The 17,566-nt window shown below is 43.2% G+C and overlaps 1 protein-coding gene across 4 annotated transcripts in view; it reads right to left on the bottom strand.

Moving 5' to 3' along the window:
• Positions 1-17,566, bottom strand: part of TRIO (trio Rho guanine nucleotide exchange factor) — a 441,700-nt gene that overhangs the window by 190,430 nt on the left and 233,704 nt on the right. For all 4 annotated transcript variants that reach the window (XM_050937381.1, XM_050937382.1, XM_050937383.1 and 1 more), the window contains exons 12-13: positions 10,421-10,590; positions 7,221-7,395 (exon numbers count right to left, since the gene is read on the bottom strand). In XM_050937381.1, coding sequence (XP_050793338.1) covers positions 7,221-7,395; positions 10,421-10,590 — 345 coding nt within the window. The remainder of the gene's footprint in view (positions 1-7,220; positions 7,396-10,420; positions 10,591-17,566) is intronic.

The following is a 17,566-nucleotide window of genomic DNA, read 5'->3' as shown; positions in this document are numbered from 1 at the left end:
TGGGCACCAACAGCGGTGAGGAAAGAGAGGCAGAAAACATTGAAAACCAGATAGTCCAGCTAAGAGGTGCTCATGTAAGCTGGGTAATAACAATGCAGGTCTTGGGGCTGCTGCCTAACTGGCTATGGGAAAAACTGGCACTATTATAGGGGGTTGTAACACGGTGAGGGGCTCTGACACTGATCTGCCAAGGGGTGACTCAGAATTGAAAAGGTACAAGAACACAGGAATGCTGCACAGAAATCTTGACGCACTATTGGTACCTATTGGGTTTATCTGGCCATGTGGGAAAAAGCTGATCAGAAAGGATCACAGCTTAAGCAATGGTTAGAAGGGTTATGTGCTTGGATGCATTTTTTAACTCTGGTTACTTTGCTTACTAGACATAATGCAAATTAGCCACTTAAACACACAGTATTTTAAAGCTGTAACATGGGCATGTTTTGAGGTATGCTATATTGGATCCCTTAGGGTACGTCCACTCTCAGGAGGGCATGCAGACACTGCACACAGAGCTAGCACAGTTATAAATGGCAGCACAGACAGAGAGCCAGGGCTTTGGTGAGTCCAGTTTCTAGAACAAATTACTAAACCATCAGTTTGTAAGTACTTCCAGGATAACAGGGTTGAATAGCCAACATAAATTTGTCAAGAACAAGTGATGGCAAACAAACCTAATTTCCTTCTTTGATAGGGTTACTGGCCTGGTGGTTAGGGAAAAAGCAGTAGATGTGATAAAATTTGATTTTAGTGTGGCTTTTGACACAGTCCCACATGGCATTCTTATAAACAAACTGGAGAAATGCAGTCTAGATTAAATTACTACAAAGGCGGATGCACAACTAGTTGAACGACCATATTCAAAAGAGTAGTTATCAATGGTTCGCTGTCCAACTGAGAGGGTGTATCTAGTGGCATCCTGCAGGGATCCGACATGTGTCTGGTACTACTAAACATTTTCATTAATGACAAGGATAATGGAGTTGATGGTATACTTGTAATATTTGCACATGACACGACGATGGGAGGGGTTGATAACATTTCAGAGTTCTGGATTAGAATTCAAAAGGACCTCGAAAAATTGGGAGAATTGGTCTGAATTCAACAAGATGAAATCCAGTGAAGATAAGTGCAAAGTACTTAACTTAGAAAGGAAAAATCAAATGCACAAATACAAACTAGGGAATACGTGGGCAGGCGGTAGTACTGCTGACAAGGATCTGGGGGTTATAGTGGACCATAAAATGAATATAAGTGAACAATGTGATGCTGTTGGGAAAAAGGCAATTATTTTAGGGTGTATTAACTGGACTGTTGTATAAGACAAGGGATGTAAATTGTCTGCTCTCCTCGGCACTGGTGAAGCCTCAGCTAGAATACTGTGTCCAATTCTGGACACCACAGATGTGAGCAAACTGGAAACAGTTCAGACGAGAGTGAACAAACAACAATGATAAAAGGTTTACAAGACCTGACGTATGTGGAAAGATTAAAAAAACTGGGCATGTTTAGTCTTGAGAAAAGACGACTGGGGGCGTGTCTGATAATAGTCTTCAAATATGTTAAGGGCTGTTATAAAAAGGATAGTGATCAATTGTTCTCCATGTCCACTGAAGGTTGGACAAGTAGTTTTGGACTTGATCTGCAGCAAGGGAGATTAAGTTAGATATTAGGAGAAACTTTCTAACTATAAGGATAGTGAAGATCTGGAATGAACTTCCAAGGGAGACTGGGGAATCCCCATTGGACAAACACTTGCCAGGAATGGTCTAAGTGCAGGAGGCTGGTCTCGATAACATCTTGAGGTCTCTTCCAGCCCTACTTTTCTATGATTGTATCACAGTACCCATGGATTTAAATACTGCAGAATTGTGCTATTGCTTGAGAAATCAAGCAGTTTATTTTCACTATCAAAGCTAAGTAAAACAGTAAAAACCACAAATGGTTAACAGAGCTGAGTGCCAAGGTAGTGACAGTCAAGTCTAAGCATTACTTTCTGTTTAAAAGCAGACTACTCTAAGCACTTTAAAAATCCTCATGCTACCTCTGATTGGCTTGAAATTGGTTGTGCCTCATGGTGGATGCTGGGTAATATCAGTGGTTCAAATATGGGATCATTTGAGCAAAGGCTTCCAAGATACAGCCTCCCCTTGCTGCAACATTTTACAAAGTCATCTGTGGGCTTGTCTACACTGGCACTTTACAGTGCTGCAATTTTCTTGCTCAGGGGTATGAAAAAACACGCCTGAGCGCTGCAAGTTTCAGCACTTTAAAGTGCCAGTGTAGACAGTGCACCTGCGCTGGTAGCTATTCCCCTCATGGAGGTGGATTTTTTTAGAGTGACTACACAAGCCGCGACTACACAAGCCACATTGAAGAGCTGCTGTGGCAGCGCTTTAATGTTGCCAGTGAAGACATGCCCTAGTGTTTCAGCGTGATTTTGCAGACACCTAAGACTTAACCTATGGCTCTGATCCTTCCCAGCTAGATCTCAGTCAATCAGCACTGCTGTTAATTAGTGCGCAGCTCCCACTACCCTGCTGGGGAAGCAATACTGAAGTAGTTATTAAGTTTAGAGTCAGGAATTTCCAATCAGCTTGTGCTAACTTGGCACAAAGATTCAAGCATATATGTTCAGCAAGACCAGGACTTTGTTAACAGCAAAAGGGCTTCCAGGCCATCTGTTGTCACGGCAACTGGGTGGCTCAAGGTGACAAGTTCTGTTTACTGAACCTGAGCAACTCCCACGCATTGTGAGTTCAAGCCCCACCCTTGGCAGCTCTCAAGAGAGTGCGTGTTGTGCATATTTCCGGTTCTCTGCCTGCATCCAGCAAAGGCTCTTTTGGGGAGTTTTGCCCTGACACCAAAATTTCTGCTTTAACATGCTCTAAAATCTAAATGAAAAGTCTGATTTTACTTAAGAATTGCTGTCAAGGAATTAAACCAAGTGAAGATGAAAGACCCTAGATAAACAGGGTCTTCAGCTGTTTCCTAAGCAACAGAACTGAGTATGATCAAAGAAGAGCAAGCTACTGGCCAGTTTGGTCAAGGGTTTCCTTTCAACAGCCCCTGCCCCTTACATCAGCTGATCCTAACATTTTCAGATTCTTATACACTTTGTGGGGTAGAAGCAGGAAGATGAGGCAGGGGGGTTGGAGCAGCAAGGGGGTGGGTTGGGTAGTGGAGGGTGTTCTCTGTCCCTTTGCCAAACTTCCCCTGTAGGACGGAGCTTTGGCACAGCTACTGACAAGTGAGAACACTCTAGACAGTCACCTTTGTTAGGGTAAGGGAGCCCTCAAACACTGTTTGCCCCACATTCTTCCCTTCCCACCTCTGCACTGCTCCTCCAGCCCTGGATGAACCCATTCACAGCCCCATCTCTCAGGGACACAGCTGGGTGCCAAGAAGGAGCCAGGATTTGGGGACTCTGAGCCAGTCTCCTTGCCCACACCCATGTCCGAGATGGGATCTGGGGAGTCCTGTCCCTCTGCAAGGTTCTGAGCACCTCTCACTGACCCCCCATATGTGAATGAGCATGCAGGGGGCTCTGCCGCTCTGGACACTTCTAAGCTTCACTCTCTGCCCTGCAGCACGAGCCAGAATCTGGGGGAAGCATGACCGTCTGAGAAGGTCAGAGCCTCAATCTCTGCTGCTTTTGTGAGCTAACATCTGGAGGTCCCTGACCCTCTGGATGGGGAACTGAGAGGAGACATGCTTGGAGCAGGCACAAAGCATGGAAACTGAGCAGCTGAGCTTGGCCCACAAGAGCAGCAAACCTGGAAGGGGGAGAGGGCCAGCCTGATAATAGCGAAGAACAGGCACTTAGATGAATGCTGCAGTAACTCAAAGAGCTATTGATTCAGACTGCATTCATCTCCGTAGAGCGCCCTCGTTCTGCTGAGAACTTCTCATTGACGTTAATGGGACACTTCTACATGTCTTCTATGCTGTAAACGGATGTGCAGAGCCCTATCCCTTACACTTGGCCGGGGGGGGGGGGAGGAGAGGCACTCTCCTGCCCCTTCCTGCCTCCAGCAGATACAGGCAGCTCACTGCCCCATCCCCTTCAACTTTGCAGGGGGCACGGAGTGGCAAGGATGAGGGTGGAGCTGGTGTGAGAGAGAGGGGCTCAAAACAACAGGTACGTGGAGGTAGAGGTTCGAGCAGTGAGTGTGGTGGAGGAAATGCTGGAGTAACTGGAGCAGTGGAAGGCAAGTCTGAGCACAGGGGAAGGAACATGTGGGTCAGAGCAGTGCAGATGGAGTGCTGGAACAGTGCCGGGTGGAAAGGAAGGGGTCAGAACTGTGGAGTGGGGATGCTGCAGGGCTTCAGCCAATCACAGGGACTGAGGTGGCCCCTTATCACTGTAGTATCTGAACACCTCCCAATCTTTATTGTATTTACCCTCTCAACTCCCCTGTAAGGCAAGTCAGTGCTACTTGTTTTTTAAATAGCTGGGGAACAGACATCGGAAGATTCCCCACTAACTCCAAGCTAGTCCCTGCAGCCTCTCCTCAAACTGCAGTTCCCATGCTGATGCCAGTTTCTCTGCGGGGAGAAGGGAGAACCAGGCTGTGCTGGCCAGGCGGAGAGAGGGGAGATGGAAGAGATGATAAAGGGGGCAGTGAAGGGATCAACATGCAGCCAGTGACTTCTGTAGCCAGAGTAATCATTCCTAAGGAGCCAGAGGCACTGGAGAGGAAGAGCTGGGCTATATTAAAAGGAGGTTGTCATGCGGCATCTGCCCCACACTGGGAGAAAAGAGGCTAAAAGTAGCCCTAGGGAGGATGTGCGGGAGGCAGCCAATCACAGAAGGGATTATAGGAGCAACCAATCAGGGCCAGGCTGGCCCATATAAGAAGGGCAGAACAGAGCAAAGAGAGTCACTCCGTGGAGCTTGAGAAGGGAGGAGGAGTGGCTGCCTTGTAGACGGAGGGCAGCAAGCACCCTGCGCAGAGCAGTGCTGCAGGCAGAGACTCAGGGAGCTAAAGGCAGCTCCTGGCAGGCTGCAGGGATCTACAGACTGAGGGCAAGGAGGGTGCTGGAGCCACTGAAGGAAGGGGCTAGCCCATGGACTGTAGTTTGCACTGAAGGAAGTGGCTGGACAGTAGACTGCAGGTTCCCCCCAAAGTGGGGATAGAATGTGTGGCACAGCTGGAGGGCAGTGTCACTGAAGAGGACGCTGTGGTCCTGGGAGTCATGTGGATTCAGGAATAGAGGTGACAGCGCTAATTCCCCATCACAGAGGTGCTGTGATTTTTTTTTTTTTTTAAAACAAAGGTAATTAAATGCTGAAAATGTCATTAACAGAAAGTTACGGCTGCCTGGTGTGCCTTGTACATTTCCGGAAGGTGGAGAATGGCTAAACATGGTGAAAACCAGGAAATACAAAGTTAAGGTCCACACCACTCTTGTGACAAAACTGTGACTGTTTCCTCTCTGAGGATACTCTGCCTTCATAGATACCACAAAACTCTTTGGAAACAGTGCACATTAGCACTCTAGGACGAAGTGTAACACCTTTCCTTAGCTAAGGTAAAACTCAGGTTTAAGTCAGATGTAGAAAACAGAAGCTGCCTGTACCTGGCCTATACTCAAACACTGAGCCTACTCCACATAAACCACCCTTCAACTCTTGCCCTGAAGATTCCTTCTGAGACATTACCTTCACGTAACCCTCAGTAAGCCCTTGAGACCAGTGAGGTATGTCAGTCCCTATGTCAGACAGACACCTTTGTGCACCTCTATTGACATGCTACCAAACTCAGTGCTGAAATGAGGCATATTTGATTCCTCGAGGTACACAAGCACCTCTCTACTCATCACAGATCTGACAAGCTGCCTCAACAAATCGCTCCACCATTCAGAACAGAAACATCTAGCACAATGACTGTAGTTAGAAGGCATGCAGATAAATACTGGAATTCAAGTGTGTGGAGCAAATGCAAACAATGGCATGTTCTTAGTTTTCCCTCATATCTTCTATAATAGATACACAGATATTTAACAACAAAGTATAATGCAGGCCGGAGAATTTCACCCAGTTACTCTTGCATTGAGCCAAACAGTTTTGGTCTGACTAAAGCATCTTCCAATAAGATTCTTGATTTGAAGACATGAAGAGACTGAGAAACCACCACATCTCAGTAGTTCGTTAACCTTTGCACCACCTTTCTAGCCATTTCTCATGGCTATTGCCAGCTCCATAGGGCAGAGTTAAGATTGCACTGTGGAGGTTGGCATGAACCTTAACTCTTCAATTCTTTGTTTTCATAGGTTTAAATTTAGCCACTCTCCATATTCAGGCACCACTGGTCACCCTTAATTCTGCATTAAGTTTCTGAGAATTTGTGTGTGCATTTATAGTATCAAACAGCAGTTAACAGCTTGAATTGTTTTATTTTTTTAAAGGATACATGATTAAACCAGCAGCATCTTTGAAAGGCCATTTTACTAACATATAGGGAATCTAGATTCTTCTGTGGATTAATCTGAAATGTAAAGTTACTTAAAATACATATAGCCAAAAAGCATTCACACCAGTAGCAAGTATTTTCATCCAAGTGTTGGCCAGTCCACAAGCTGCTTGCAAGTTTGGGCAGGTCTTGAAGTAAAACTGAATGGGTGGCTTTTGTTATTTTAAATGCTATGGAAAACTGGGGGGGGGGGGGGGGGGGGGGCCTTTTTGTTTGTTTTAGTTGCAGCAGCTATGGCTTTCCAAGAGCAGCAAAAACAGCCATTCAAGAGCACTCTTGAGGTTTAATATATCTGCAACTGAGAATCTGGTGTGTAGAAGAGGAAGAAAGGACGGTTATAACTACTACTGAATAGCATTAATGTAGTGTTTTTTCATACTCAAGCTCTTTACAATGATTTCATCCTCTACACTCCTGTGAAAAAGTCAGTTTGATAGCTTAATGCTCCATTTTACACACGGATTAACTGTAGCAGCAAGATTAAGTAATTTGCCAGTGGTCACAGAGTGCGTTTATCAGAGCTCGGATTAGAATGAAGGAGTCTTTAGCTTCCAGTTCTACACTTAGGCCATGCCACTTCCATATTTTGGAGGAAAGCAAATCCGTCAGACCATTCAGGTAACAACTAAACCAGTGAAATCATTATTTTCATATGCCTGATTCAAAATACATCCTTTTTAGCATAAATCTTCCCATAGGGCTAAAACAAATTTAATTAATGTTATGCACAAAACAGAGACTCACATCTATTGCATCTCTCTCAAATATGCGTAGCTGCAGGAAGAGTTCAAGCTTGATCTTGCGTTCCTGAAAAAGCTCCTCCATCTGAGACTGGGCCTCATCCAGCTGCTGCAGTACTGTCTCTATGTGATTGATAGAACTGTTGTGAGGGGTCTTGTTACTAGAAATGGCAGAATCCCTATTGAAAGTGGAAAGGAAGGAAAACGGGTATTATGAAAAAAAGCAACAGGAATTGGATTACATACAGTCAACTGTTAAACGTACATGACAAAGCTCTTTTAACTAAAACCATTAGTATGAACAACACTAGGAGGAAACTGGCCTTTTTTCAGCACATAAGGTTCTTTGATTAAAATTATGCTGTAGTAACTGAATAAAGCATCAGGATACTAGATTAATTTCTTTTTCTGCCTCAGTGTTCAACATACAGGCATATTCTTGTTTAATACATGTATTCAACAGGGCCGGCCCAGAGGATTCAGGGAGCCTGAGGCAAAGCAATTTTGGGGGCCTCTTCCATAAAAAAAGTTGCAATACTATAGAATACTATATTCTCGTGGGGGCCCCAGTCGGGCCCAGGGCAAATTGCCCCACTCCCTCCCCCCCGGGCCCACCCTGGGAAAAATAAAAATTTAAAAACCTTCTCCATCTCGGCACAAACCCAGTTTTGAGAAAACTCCTTTACAAGGTATCACTGGTTCTCAGCATCAGCTAGTGCTAAAAGGCACTAAAACTCATTAAAAGGGTTGGATAAATATTTTCCGTCAAAACTTTTTTTGGATCAAAAACTAGAGGTTTTTAAAAAACAGAAAAAAGTCACAGAATGTCTGCTTTCCTTCAAAATTTGTTGTGGTTTCAGAAGTGTGTGGCCAAATATTTCCTGCTTGCTGTGTTTGATTGTTTAAAGAAACAATAAAAAAAATTCTGCTTAAAAAAAATCCAAAACTTTTGAACCACCTCAGCTTGTGACCAAACGCCTGAGCCCATCCAGACAGAGATTTTTCTAGGTTTCCGATTCTCTGCTGGCTTCCTTGACTCACATCTGTCTCCATAACTTTGGGTTCATTTAGGTTAGAACATATGAATGGCCATACTGGGTCAGACCAAAGGTCCATCCAGCCCAGTATCCTGTCTTCCGACAGTGACCAATGCCAAATGCCCCAGAGGGAGTGAACCTAACAGGTAATGATCAAGTGATCTCTCTCCTGCCATCCATCTCCACCCTTGACAGACAGAGGCTAGGGACACCATTCCTTACCCATCCTGGCTAATAGCCATTAATGGACTTAGCCACCATGAATTTATCTGTTTCCTCACAAACTGGAGACAGTTACTTCGGGTTTGTCTTTAGTATAGCTTATGTACATACTCCACGAACTGAGCATTTGAGCTTGTTCCAGAATCTGGGATGAGCCTATGTTGTGAAAACTGAAATGCTCAAAATAGCACATGCATGTGAATGGACACAGGGAGCTAAAATTAAATTAACCCAGAGGTTCTCAAACTGGGGGTCGGGACCCCTCAGGGGGTCACGAGGTTATTACTGGGGGTCGCGAGCTGTCAGCCTCCACCCACTTTACCTCCAGCATTTATAACAGTGTTAAATATATTAAAAAGTGTTTTTAATTTATAAGGGGCGGGGGGTCGCACATAGGTTTGCTATGTGAAAGGGGTCACCAGTACAAAAGTTTGAGAACGATGAGCCTCTGGGGAATGCAGGGGAGTGGGAGGGGGGGTCTCCCTTGGTAGGGTTGGGAAGGAGGCAGGTGGTGCAGGATGGATATTGATCTTCTCATGTGATCGCTCCCCCATGGCTCTCTTGGCTCAATCACTGTTAATCTAAAGTGGCTAATTTTAAAGGAAGCTACCCCCCCAACCACCACCTCAGGACCCTTCCCCCCCAACCCCACCTGCTCCCTGTCCCCTGACTGCCCTAACCCCTATCCACCTCCCATTGAGTCCTGGCAGACCCCCGGAATGCCCACGATACAACCCCCTGTTCCCCGTCCCCTGACTGCCCCCCCCGAACCTCTGTCCCCTGACTGTCCCCGGGACTCCCTGCCCCTTATCCAACCCCCTGGCCCTCTTTCCATGCTGCTTACCACCATCTCCCCCCGTTCCCAGAGCTTCAGTGCACCACATCCAGGAGCTGCCCTGGACAGAGCTAAAGCGGCATGGCTCCAGCGGGACCTGAGCTCCCGCCACTCAGCCACAGCTTGCAGCCCCAGCCCCTTACCACGCGGCTCTGAGCGGCAGGAGCTCAGGCCCCGCTGGAGCCATGCCGCTTTAGCTCTGTCCAGGGCCGCTCCTGGACACGGCGGGCTGAGGCACCGGTGGATAGGGGAAGGCAAAGGTGAAGGCGGGGGGGGAGACACAGATTCTCGTGGGGGCCTAGGACAAATTGCCCCACTTGCCCCCCACTCTCCCCCCAACGGCCCTGGTATTCAATCTACATTCTATTTGTGTCAAGATTAAAATTTAAACCCATGTAAAACTTTTCATTTTGAAGAGGAAATGAGACATGATGACTACATACTTCGTTGTATTCTGAATTACATGATTCGATTTTACTTGAGCATAAAGCCAAAAAAAAAAAAAAAAAGAGGAAAAAAAATCACCACCACCACAGATGAGGTAACACCCACTTCTGCAGAATACAGAAAGTGCCCAAGGATTTATTTAAGCTACCAGTAATGGACAGGATCACACGTTCACATTGCCTCTACAGGAAAAAAAAAAAACCCAATCACGTCACGTGCTAACATTCAAAAGAACTTCAAGTGTCAGTTTAAAACAAGTAGTCTCTTTAGAGAGGGCTGCTGCTCAGAGTTCAGTGATTCTTAAACGTGTCATGCCACACGGTGCCTCTGCCTGATACCCCGCTGACTCATGTCACACAGAGATAATTTATGGAGGCTAACTCTCCTTTATGTGAAGGTAATGTTTGTGAGCCTAACTTCCTGTAAACAAAGGGTTAGATAAGATCTGCACAGAATGAAATACATCTAATAGTACTGCTGATTATACTCGCCCTTCCCCCTATAAAAAAATCAAGAGGGTAATGATCTATTATATGGGGGAAGTATATGCAGGAAGAGGCTTAAGGAGAAATGTCCCCAATGCTTTAAAACATAATGTTGAAGAGATTTAACACCAACTTCTCTTTAAAAAAAAATAATAATAAAAAGAAGAAGAAGCATTACCTTAGCTGCTGTATAAGATCCTCCCCTTCCTTGATGACATTGACTGTAACCTGTAAAGTGGTCTGTTGCTGCTGGCCAAAGCGTTTGATCAAGTCTTGCACAGCCTCCACAGACTCTGCATAGACATCATCGAGCAGCTCTTTTTGTAACTCCTCGAGCCATGTCCATAGCTGCAAGAAAAAAGAAGTGAACACTGGTGTCAGGCAGACACTACCTCATATGAATCTCCTTGGGAGAAGCAAACAGATGAGAGAGCCCACAAGATTTGCTTCCATTTATACAAAATTCAGTTCTCAATGTTAAAGAAAAATTGATGAACCCATGTCAGACAGAAGGTGTTCTCTTGCTTGAAAAACAAGTGGAGTTTTATCCATGCTGCTATGTTACCTCTTTCCCATTCTCCTACTACATCGTATCAGAGCAACCAGCACAGAATTCAGAGTCAGTCCCATCTGCAGCTCTGTGAGGTAGTAACTGGGAGGAAAATGCTATGGTAACACTCCCTGAGTGAAGGAAGGAAGGAAGGGAGATGTATCTCAATAGCTAAATTTACACTGCTGAGTGACACATACATAAAAGGTACATGGCACTGAGCAGTGGTCATGAAAATTAACAGCAGTCAAAGAAGCACATCAAAAATAAACTGAATTTTCTACTTTTCCTAGCCTTAGTGCAGAACACAATCTCAGTTAGCGTCCTATGGAAAATATTCATCTGCTCTCAGTATGTCACCTATTTAGCTATGGCAATTATACTGTCCACTTACTCAAGTATAGAACCATACTAAATCCAGACAGAGCATATAACTTGCAATGCCAACTGGCTGAATTATTCATTACAACTAATTTATCCTATAAACTTCCACCTTTCCATCTTTGTACTTTTTCAGCAAGCATGTTTAGAAGCCTTTTGGAATTAATTTTCACAACACACTTTAACTTGTAAATAACAAATCACTGAGTATTTACTATTGCGTAGTATTATTGGTTACTTAGGCTATGGCTATACTGGAGGGCTTACAGTAGCACAGCTGCACTGATGCAGCTGCGCCGCTGTAAGCTTTCTAGTGTACCTGCTCTAAGCCTGTGGGAGAGAGCTCTCCCATCAGCTTAATTACTCCAGCCCCCATGAGGGGCAGTAGCTATCTTGGCCTGACATACTGCTGTCTGCACCAGTGCTTAAGGCTGCAAAAGTTATGTCGCTCGGGAGGGAGTGGGGGCTAATTCATAGCCCTGAGCGACATAATTTATTTCAACTTAAGCTGCAGTGTAGCCATAGCCTTGGATGATATGGTACTCTGTTCCCTGACTGAATGAGCCAAGCTCTTAAACATGAGTCTCTCTTCACAAATTATCCACTAACATTTGCAGCTACCAGACATCTATTGTACAAATGACCGAAATACTGTTCAAAGAGGCTGAGAACTCACTTCTGGTGTGAATACATAAAACAACTTGCAAGTATCTTGTCTACCCAGATCATTCTCTCTGTAATTTATCATGACCTCTCAAATTTGTGTGTCTGAACTTCATATGTTCATGAAATATGATGAGTTATTTTTTTTTAATAATTTGATTTTATTTACTATTTCCAAAGGGAAAAATAATTCCTATTTGAGTTCCCTCAAGAAAGAATTAAGATCTTACTCCAATTATCTTTGAACGGTTGCTTTGATATACAGTATGAACATTACCTGTGATTTTCTCTAAAACCCTGACTACGACTCTGAACTATAATGCTGTTGGAAACTGATGACATTAGGAAGCAAATTTTGCTTAATTTCAAGACATAAGAACATAAGAATGGCCGTACTGGGTCAGACTAAAGGTCCATCTAGCCCAGTATCCTGTCTACCGACAGTGGCCAATGCCAGGTGCTCCAGAGAGAGTGAACCTAACAGGTAATGATCAAGTGATTTCTCTCCTGCCATCCATCTCCACCCTCTGACAAACAGAGGCTAGGGACACCATTCCTTACCCATCCTGGCTAATAGCCATTAATGGACTTAACCTCCATGAATTTATTCAGTTCTCTTTTAAACGCTGTTATAGTCCTAGCCTTCACAACCTCCTCAGGTAAGGAGTTCCACAAGTTGACTGTGCGCTGCGTGAAGAAAAACTTCCTTGTATTTGTTTTAAACTTGCTGCTTATTAATTTCATTTGGTGACCCCTAGTTCGTGTGTTATGGGAATAAGTAAATAACTTTTCCTTATCTACTTTCTCCACATCACTCATAATTTTATATACCTCTATCATATCCCCCTTTAGTCTTCTCTTTTCCAAGCTGAAGAGTCCTAGCCTCTTTAATCTCTCCTCATATGAGACCCTCTCCAAACCCCTAATCATTTTAGTTGCCCTTCTCTGAACCTTTTCTAGTGCCAGTATATCTTTTTTGAGATCAGGCGACCACATCTGAAAGCAGGATTCAAGATGTGGGCGTACCATCAATTTATATAAGGGCAATAATATATTCTCTGTCTTATTCTCTATCCCCTTTTTAATGATTCCTAACATCCTGTTTGCTTTTTTGGCCGCCTCTGCACACTGCGTAGACATCTTCAGACAACTGTCCACGATGACTCCAAGATCTTTTTCCTGATTTGTTGTAGCTAAATTAGCCCCCATCATATTGTATGTATAGTTGGGGTTATTTACAATATGCTAGTAATGCTGCAATACCTTATGCAAAATTAAGGTTTTGATTTTTATATTTAAGCGTATATTCTAAGACCCTTGCCTATAACGTTGCTGTCAGATAAAAAAGGTTCACTAATATCCAATGAAAAATTAATCTGACAAAATACTTGTATGAAAAATAATGAAAAATTACAATTTTGGATTTAAAAAAACACACAGCTTTACTACAATAATAATTAAACTACAATACTCCTACAATATTGTTTTAATTTCATTATCTATGTATTATCTTAGGTATATCTTAAAGTAACGCCAACAACTCAGTTTTCACATAGCTGCACAGTTACTGAGACTAGGCCAAACTAATATCCCTCCGACACATGTGCAACCCTATCATTTACAATAGGAATAAGATACAAAACAGCACAGGTTGGCTCATTATCTGTTCCTTATGACTATAGTCATTTGTAGACAACACCGACTATTAATTTAAAGAACAAAGTTCAAACTTTGGTAAACCAAACCAAATGGACCAAATGTGTAGTGGGCTCCTTGAACCCAAGCAATTCAACCAATAGTGCTTACAAAGTCTTCCAGACCATAAGCAAACTTTATCAAGTCCAACAGAACACAATACAGTATTTACACGGGATAATTCTTTCCATTTTCACTTAGGAGTCCAAGTCTCATTCAAAGTCAAAAGGGACTTAGGATCCTGTCACTTCTGAGAATAGGACTTAGGCACTTTTGAAAAATTTGTGCAGGTTCTATTCCCAAAATAAACAGCCTAACCCAGGGATTGGCAACCTTTTGCACGCGGCCTGTCAGGGAAATCCGCTGGTAGTCGGGCCAGTTCTTTTACCTGCCGCATCTGCTGGTTCAGCCGATTGCGGCTCCCACTGGTTGTGGTTCGCCGCTCCACAGCAATGGGGGTTGCAGGAAGCGGCACGGGCTGAGGGATGTGCTGGCCACTGCGTCCCACAGCCCCCATTGGCTTGGAACAGCGAACTGCGGCCAGTGGGAGCTACGATTAGCTGAACCTGTGGACGCTGCAAGTAAACAAACCGGCCCGGCCCGCCAGAGGCTCTCCTTGATGGGCCGCATGCCAAAGGTTGCCAATCCCTGGCCTAACCTAATAGTCCTACATGTAAAATATTTTTTCCCTGGAATACACCTGCCTGTGATAGCTGATTCCAATATTCTTAATCCTTGAGACAATTTTTTCCACGCTAGGTAACTAAGGAGTCTGATTTTCAGAAGTGTTGGCCATGCTCCCCTGTGGGCGTCTGTTACCCAGCCCACTGGTCAGCTGATGACACCTCTGAATTTGTGTCCTAAACCAGCCAAGAGCTAGCCTGTGCCTGTGAAGCAGTCCAATTCTCTGTTCCTAATCCACAGAGAATCATGTTTCAGAGGACTCGGTTACTGGGCTAAAGAGGTCCTGGCAGGGTGAGTTGAGGCTTACTAATGCTGAGCTGGCTCTGCACTGCCTGCATGAATTATTTTAATTCAATAGCTTTCTCTACGAATTACTGTACAAGTAGATAAGAGTACAATCTCAATACAATCCTCTTTAACTGCACTTCTCTGCTATAACACCTTATCAGCCTTGGAGCTCACACACAAAGCTGCAACTCCTGGATCTTTGGCAGATGAACGTTACACCAACTTACTATATTTATGTATGGAGAAATTTTAAGGTCTCAGAAACATCTACTAAAACAAGCACTTCTCCTGTGCAATTTCTTTCCTAAAATCTTCAGAGCATATGATTAGTATTGGAGGATGGTTATTAGTATTTTTAAACAAGGTTATTCACTGCAATATCCTGGCAATCTAAATATTTCCATGATTGACCTAACCTCCCAGCTATTGCTGACACTGTACAGCCACTGAAAGGCTGCAATTATGTAAGACACCACAGAAGAACTGCTCTTAAGTTATTTTGTGAAAGGGGAGAAAAACGACTGGTCATTAACCTATGCTATGATATTTAAACAATTTTTCAGAACTATTTGGAATTTCTTTCCATCTCCTTGTAATTTCATTACAATTTGCATAGTTTTACCTTAGAAATTAAACAACTTTTAAAAAAATAAATAACTGATCACTCCCTGGCCTGGCCTGAATGCCACGAACGCTAATACAATACCCATTTAAAAAACTGTCAGTTTACCTTGCATGGTCTTGGCCGTCCGCACAGCGCTACAATATCTGTGTAACAAACACTGTAGAGTGTTTGTTTAAAGAGCTATTTCCACAGGAATTTTAAAGGGTTATAGAAACATTCCCATAGATCTTCTGTATTTGTAAAGGCTTCTTCTTTCAGAGCTAGTATCCGATAAGTGTCCTTTCAATTTGTAATTTTTTAAAAGGACATAGGTAACTTAGGAGCCCACACCAAAGTAAGTTAAGCATTTCAGGATCTTAAGTCCCATGGCCTCTCTGTGAGACTTAAGATTTTAAATATCTAAGCCCCTTTTAGAAATAGGATTTTAAAATCAAAAAGTGCACAGAGATGAATATTAAAAAGAGAGGAACATACTATTTGACCATATTTAAGCAACTTTATTATTTCAATATTTTGTGTAAATTTTTTGAAAACATTTCAACAGGACTACATTAACATGCACTAGGGAGTTTTTAGTGGGTCCACAAGCGCCAGTTAGTGCATAACACATTAGTGCACACTGGAATTTACACCCCTCTAGTGCGGACTACCACACTGTTCAGACAAGCCCTAAGTCTTCTTCTCACTTCTTCCACCATAATTTCCCCTCCCTGCCCCCCATAAATTACAGTCATACATTTCAAAGTTTGGGACAGCAGGGGCTTTCTGCATTGCGTTTTACGTTTAGCTCACGGTATTCCCTCCCTCCCCGCATTCCCGAATTTTGGCCTGAACACACATCAGTTTGCAATGGAAAAGGTGACAAATTTGTATTGAAGTGAAGGGAGGGAGAGAAAGGAGTTGACTAAGCTGTTCTAAAAAGCACATGCCACATACAGCGCAAAGGCTTTCACTTCTTAAAAATGAACTTGACAGGATATTCACAAGTGTTACGTGTAAAATGCCAAAAATAAGTGTTTTAAAACTCACCATCCTCTACAATCTGTGTTCACCTCTGATCTGTATTTCTACACTTTACTCCAGTTATTGAGATAATTGTTTGCTGCACTTTGGCACTGCTACAGACACTTGGTATGGCCATTACACCATTGTCCTCCTATCATGGATGACTAGGGATCCATTTAATTATGTATTTGCATAGCAGCATGTGGAAGAATGATGAGTGCATAGACATCTATGTGTACAGCACTCATCTTTCAAACGGATATTTGTATCCCAACCCCAAAAGTTGTTTTACTCACACCCTAGTGCTAAACCAGACCTTGGGAAATCATTAGTGGAGCTTGCCACTGATTTCTGCATACAGACCTCAAATTAAACCACTACTCTTGCAAACAAGTTTTTTATTATTTGTGCTGTCCAGCCACAAGACCTATTTCCCCGAAACATCATTCAGACCAGTAATAGGTTGTACTAGTATTAACATAAGACTATGAACATATGTTTAGTAATTTCTCTTCCATATCTGAATTTTATTCTGCAGTACTTTGGCACGTGCACTGGACAAACCATCCCACTGAAATACAGACTGTTACTTTCCAATTCAGTCTTCAAACTTGGTAGTTCTTATTTGCTTACTTTGCAAAGACAAAGATATGGTGGTTCCCATACCTAGTAGAAAAACATACCTAGTGTGTAATATCTCACACGCTGCTGTGCTGTAATTTTTAGCAAATGCTAACTGCAAACCCTGAGCACCAGAACTTGAGCCATTTACCCCAGAGGTGAGACCCGTTTATAAGGAAGTGGTGGCCTAAAAACACAGGGCAACATTTTTCTAAATCTCCCAAACCAGTGAGAGGAGCAATTGAATGCAAATCAAAATATGGAAAGGGCAAAGAAAATGGAGACTGTGGAAAGTGTACATATAAAATAAGCTTCTTATTCAACTGAAATGCACACCAGAAAATTACACTTAAAATACTGTGCATAATTATAATCCCGATTTCTAATAAATGTACAATGCTCATGCCAATGTAGCAAGAAGGATATTTTGGCTTAGCACATTTTTATCTTCCATCTGTTTTGTGGCGTCATCTCTGCATTCCACACCCTGATTTGAGAACAAGCAACATGCCACTGAATTGAGAAAGCAGTGCTCCTCTGAGAAGGAACCCAGAACAAAAACATAAGCCAACAAAGGAATCATTTCTCTCATACTTTTCTTATGCATCCTAATTTTATCCTGAAAATACCAGACACTCAAATAGGAAAAGTTTGCCTTAATCTTGCCCCAGTAGTTTAAATTGTATATGTTGCAAATGAAGAGCTAATCATGTCTGGATATATTGAATATTCATTTCCACTTCTCCTGTTTGCATATGTTTAAAAGTTGACTAGATTAGGGCTTGGTCCATACTTGTGAGTTACCTCAGCAT

The sequence above is a fragment of the Gopherus flavomarginatus genome, chromosome 2 (assembly GCF_025201925.1).
Source record: "Gopherus flavomarginatus isolate rGopFla2 chromosome 2, rGopFla2.mat.asm, whole genome shotgun sequence".
NCBI lineage: Eukaryota > Metazoa > Chordata > Testudines > Testudinidae > Gopherus > Gopherus flavomarginatus.
The sequence above is the reverse complement of the archived record's forward strand: the minus strand, read 5'-3'. Positions and strand labels throughout refer to the sequence as shown.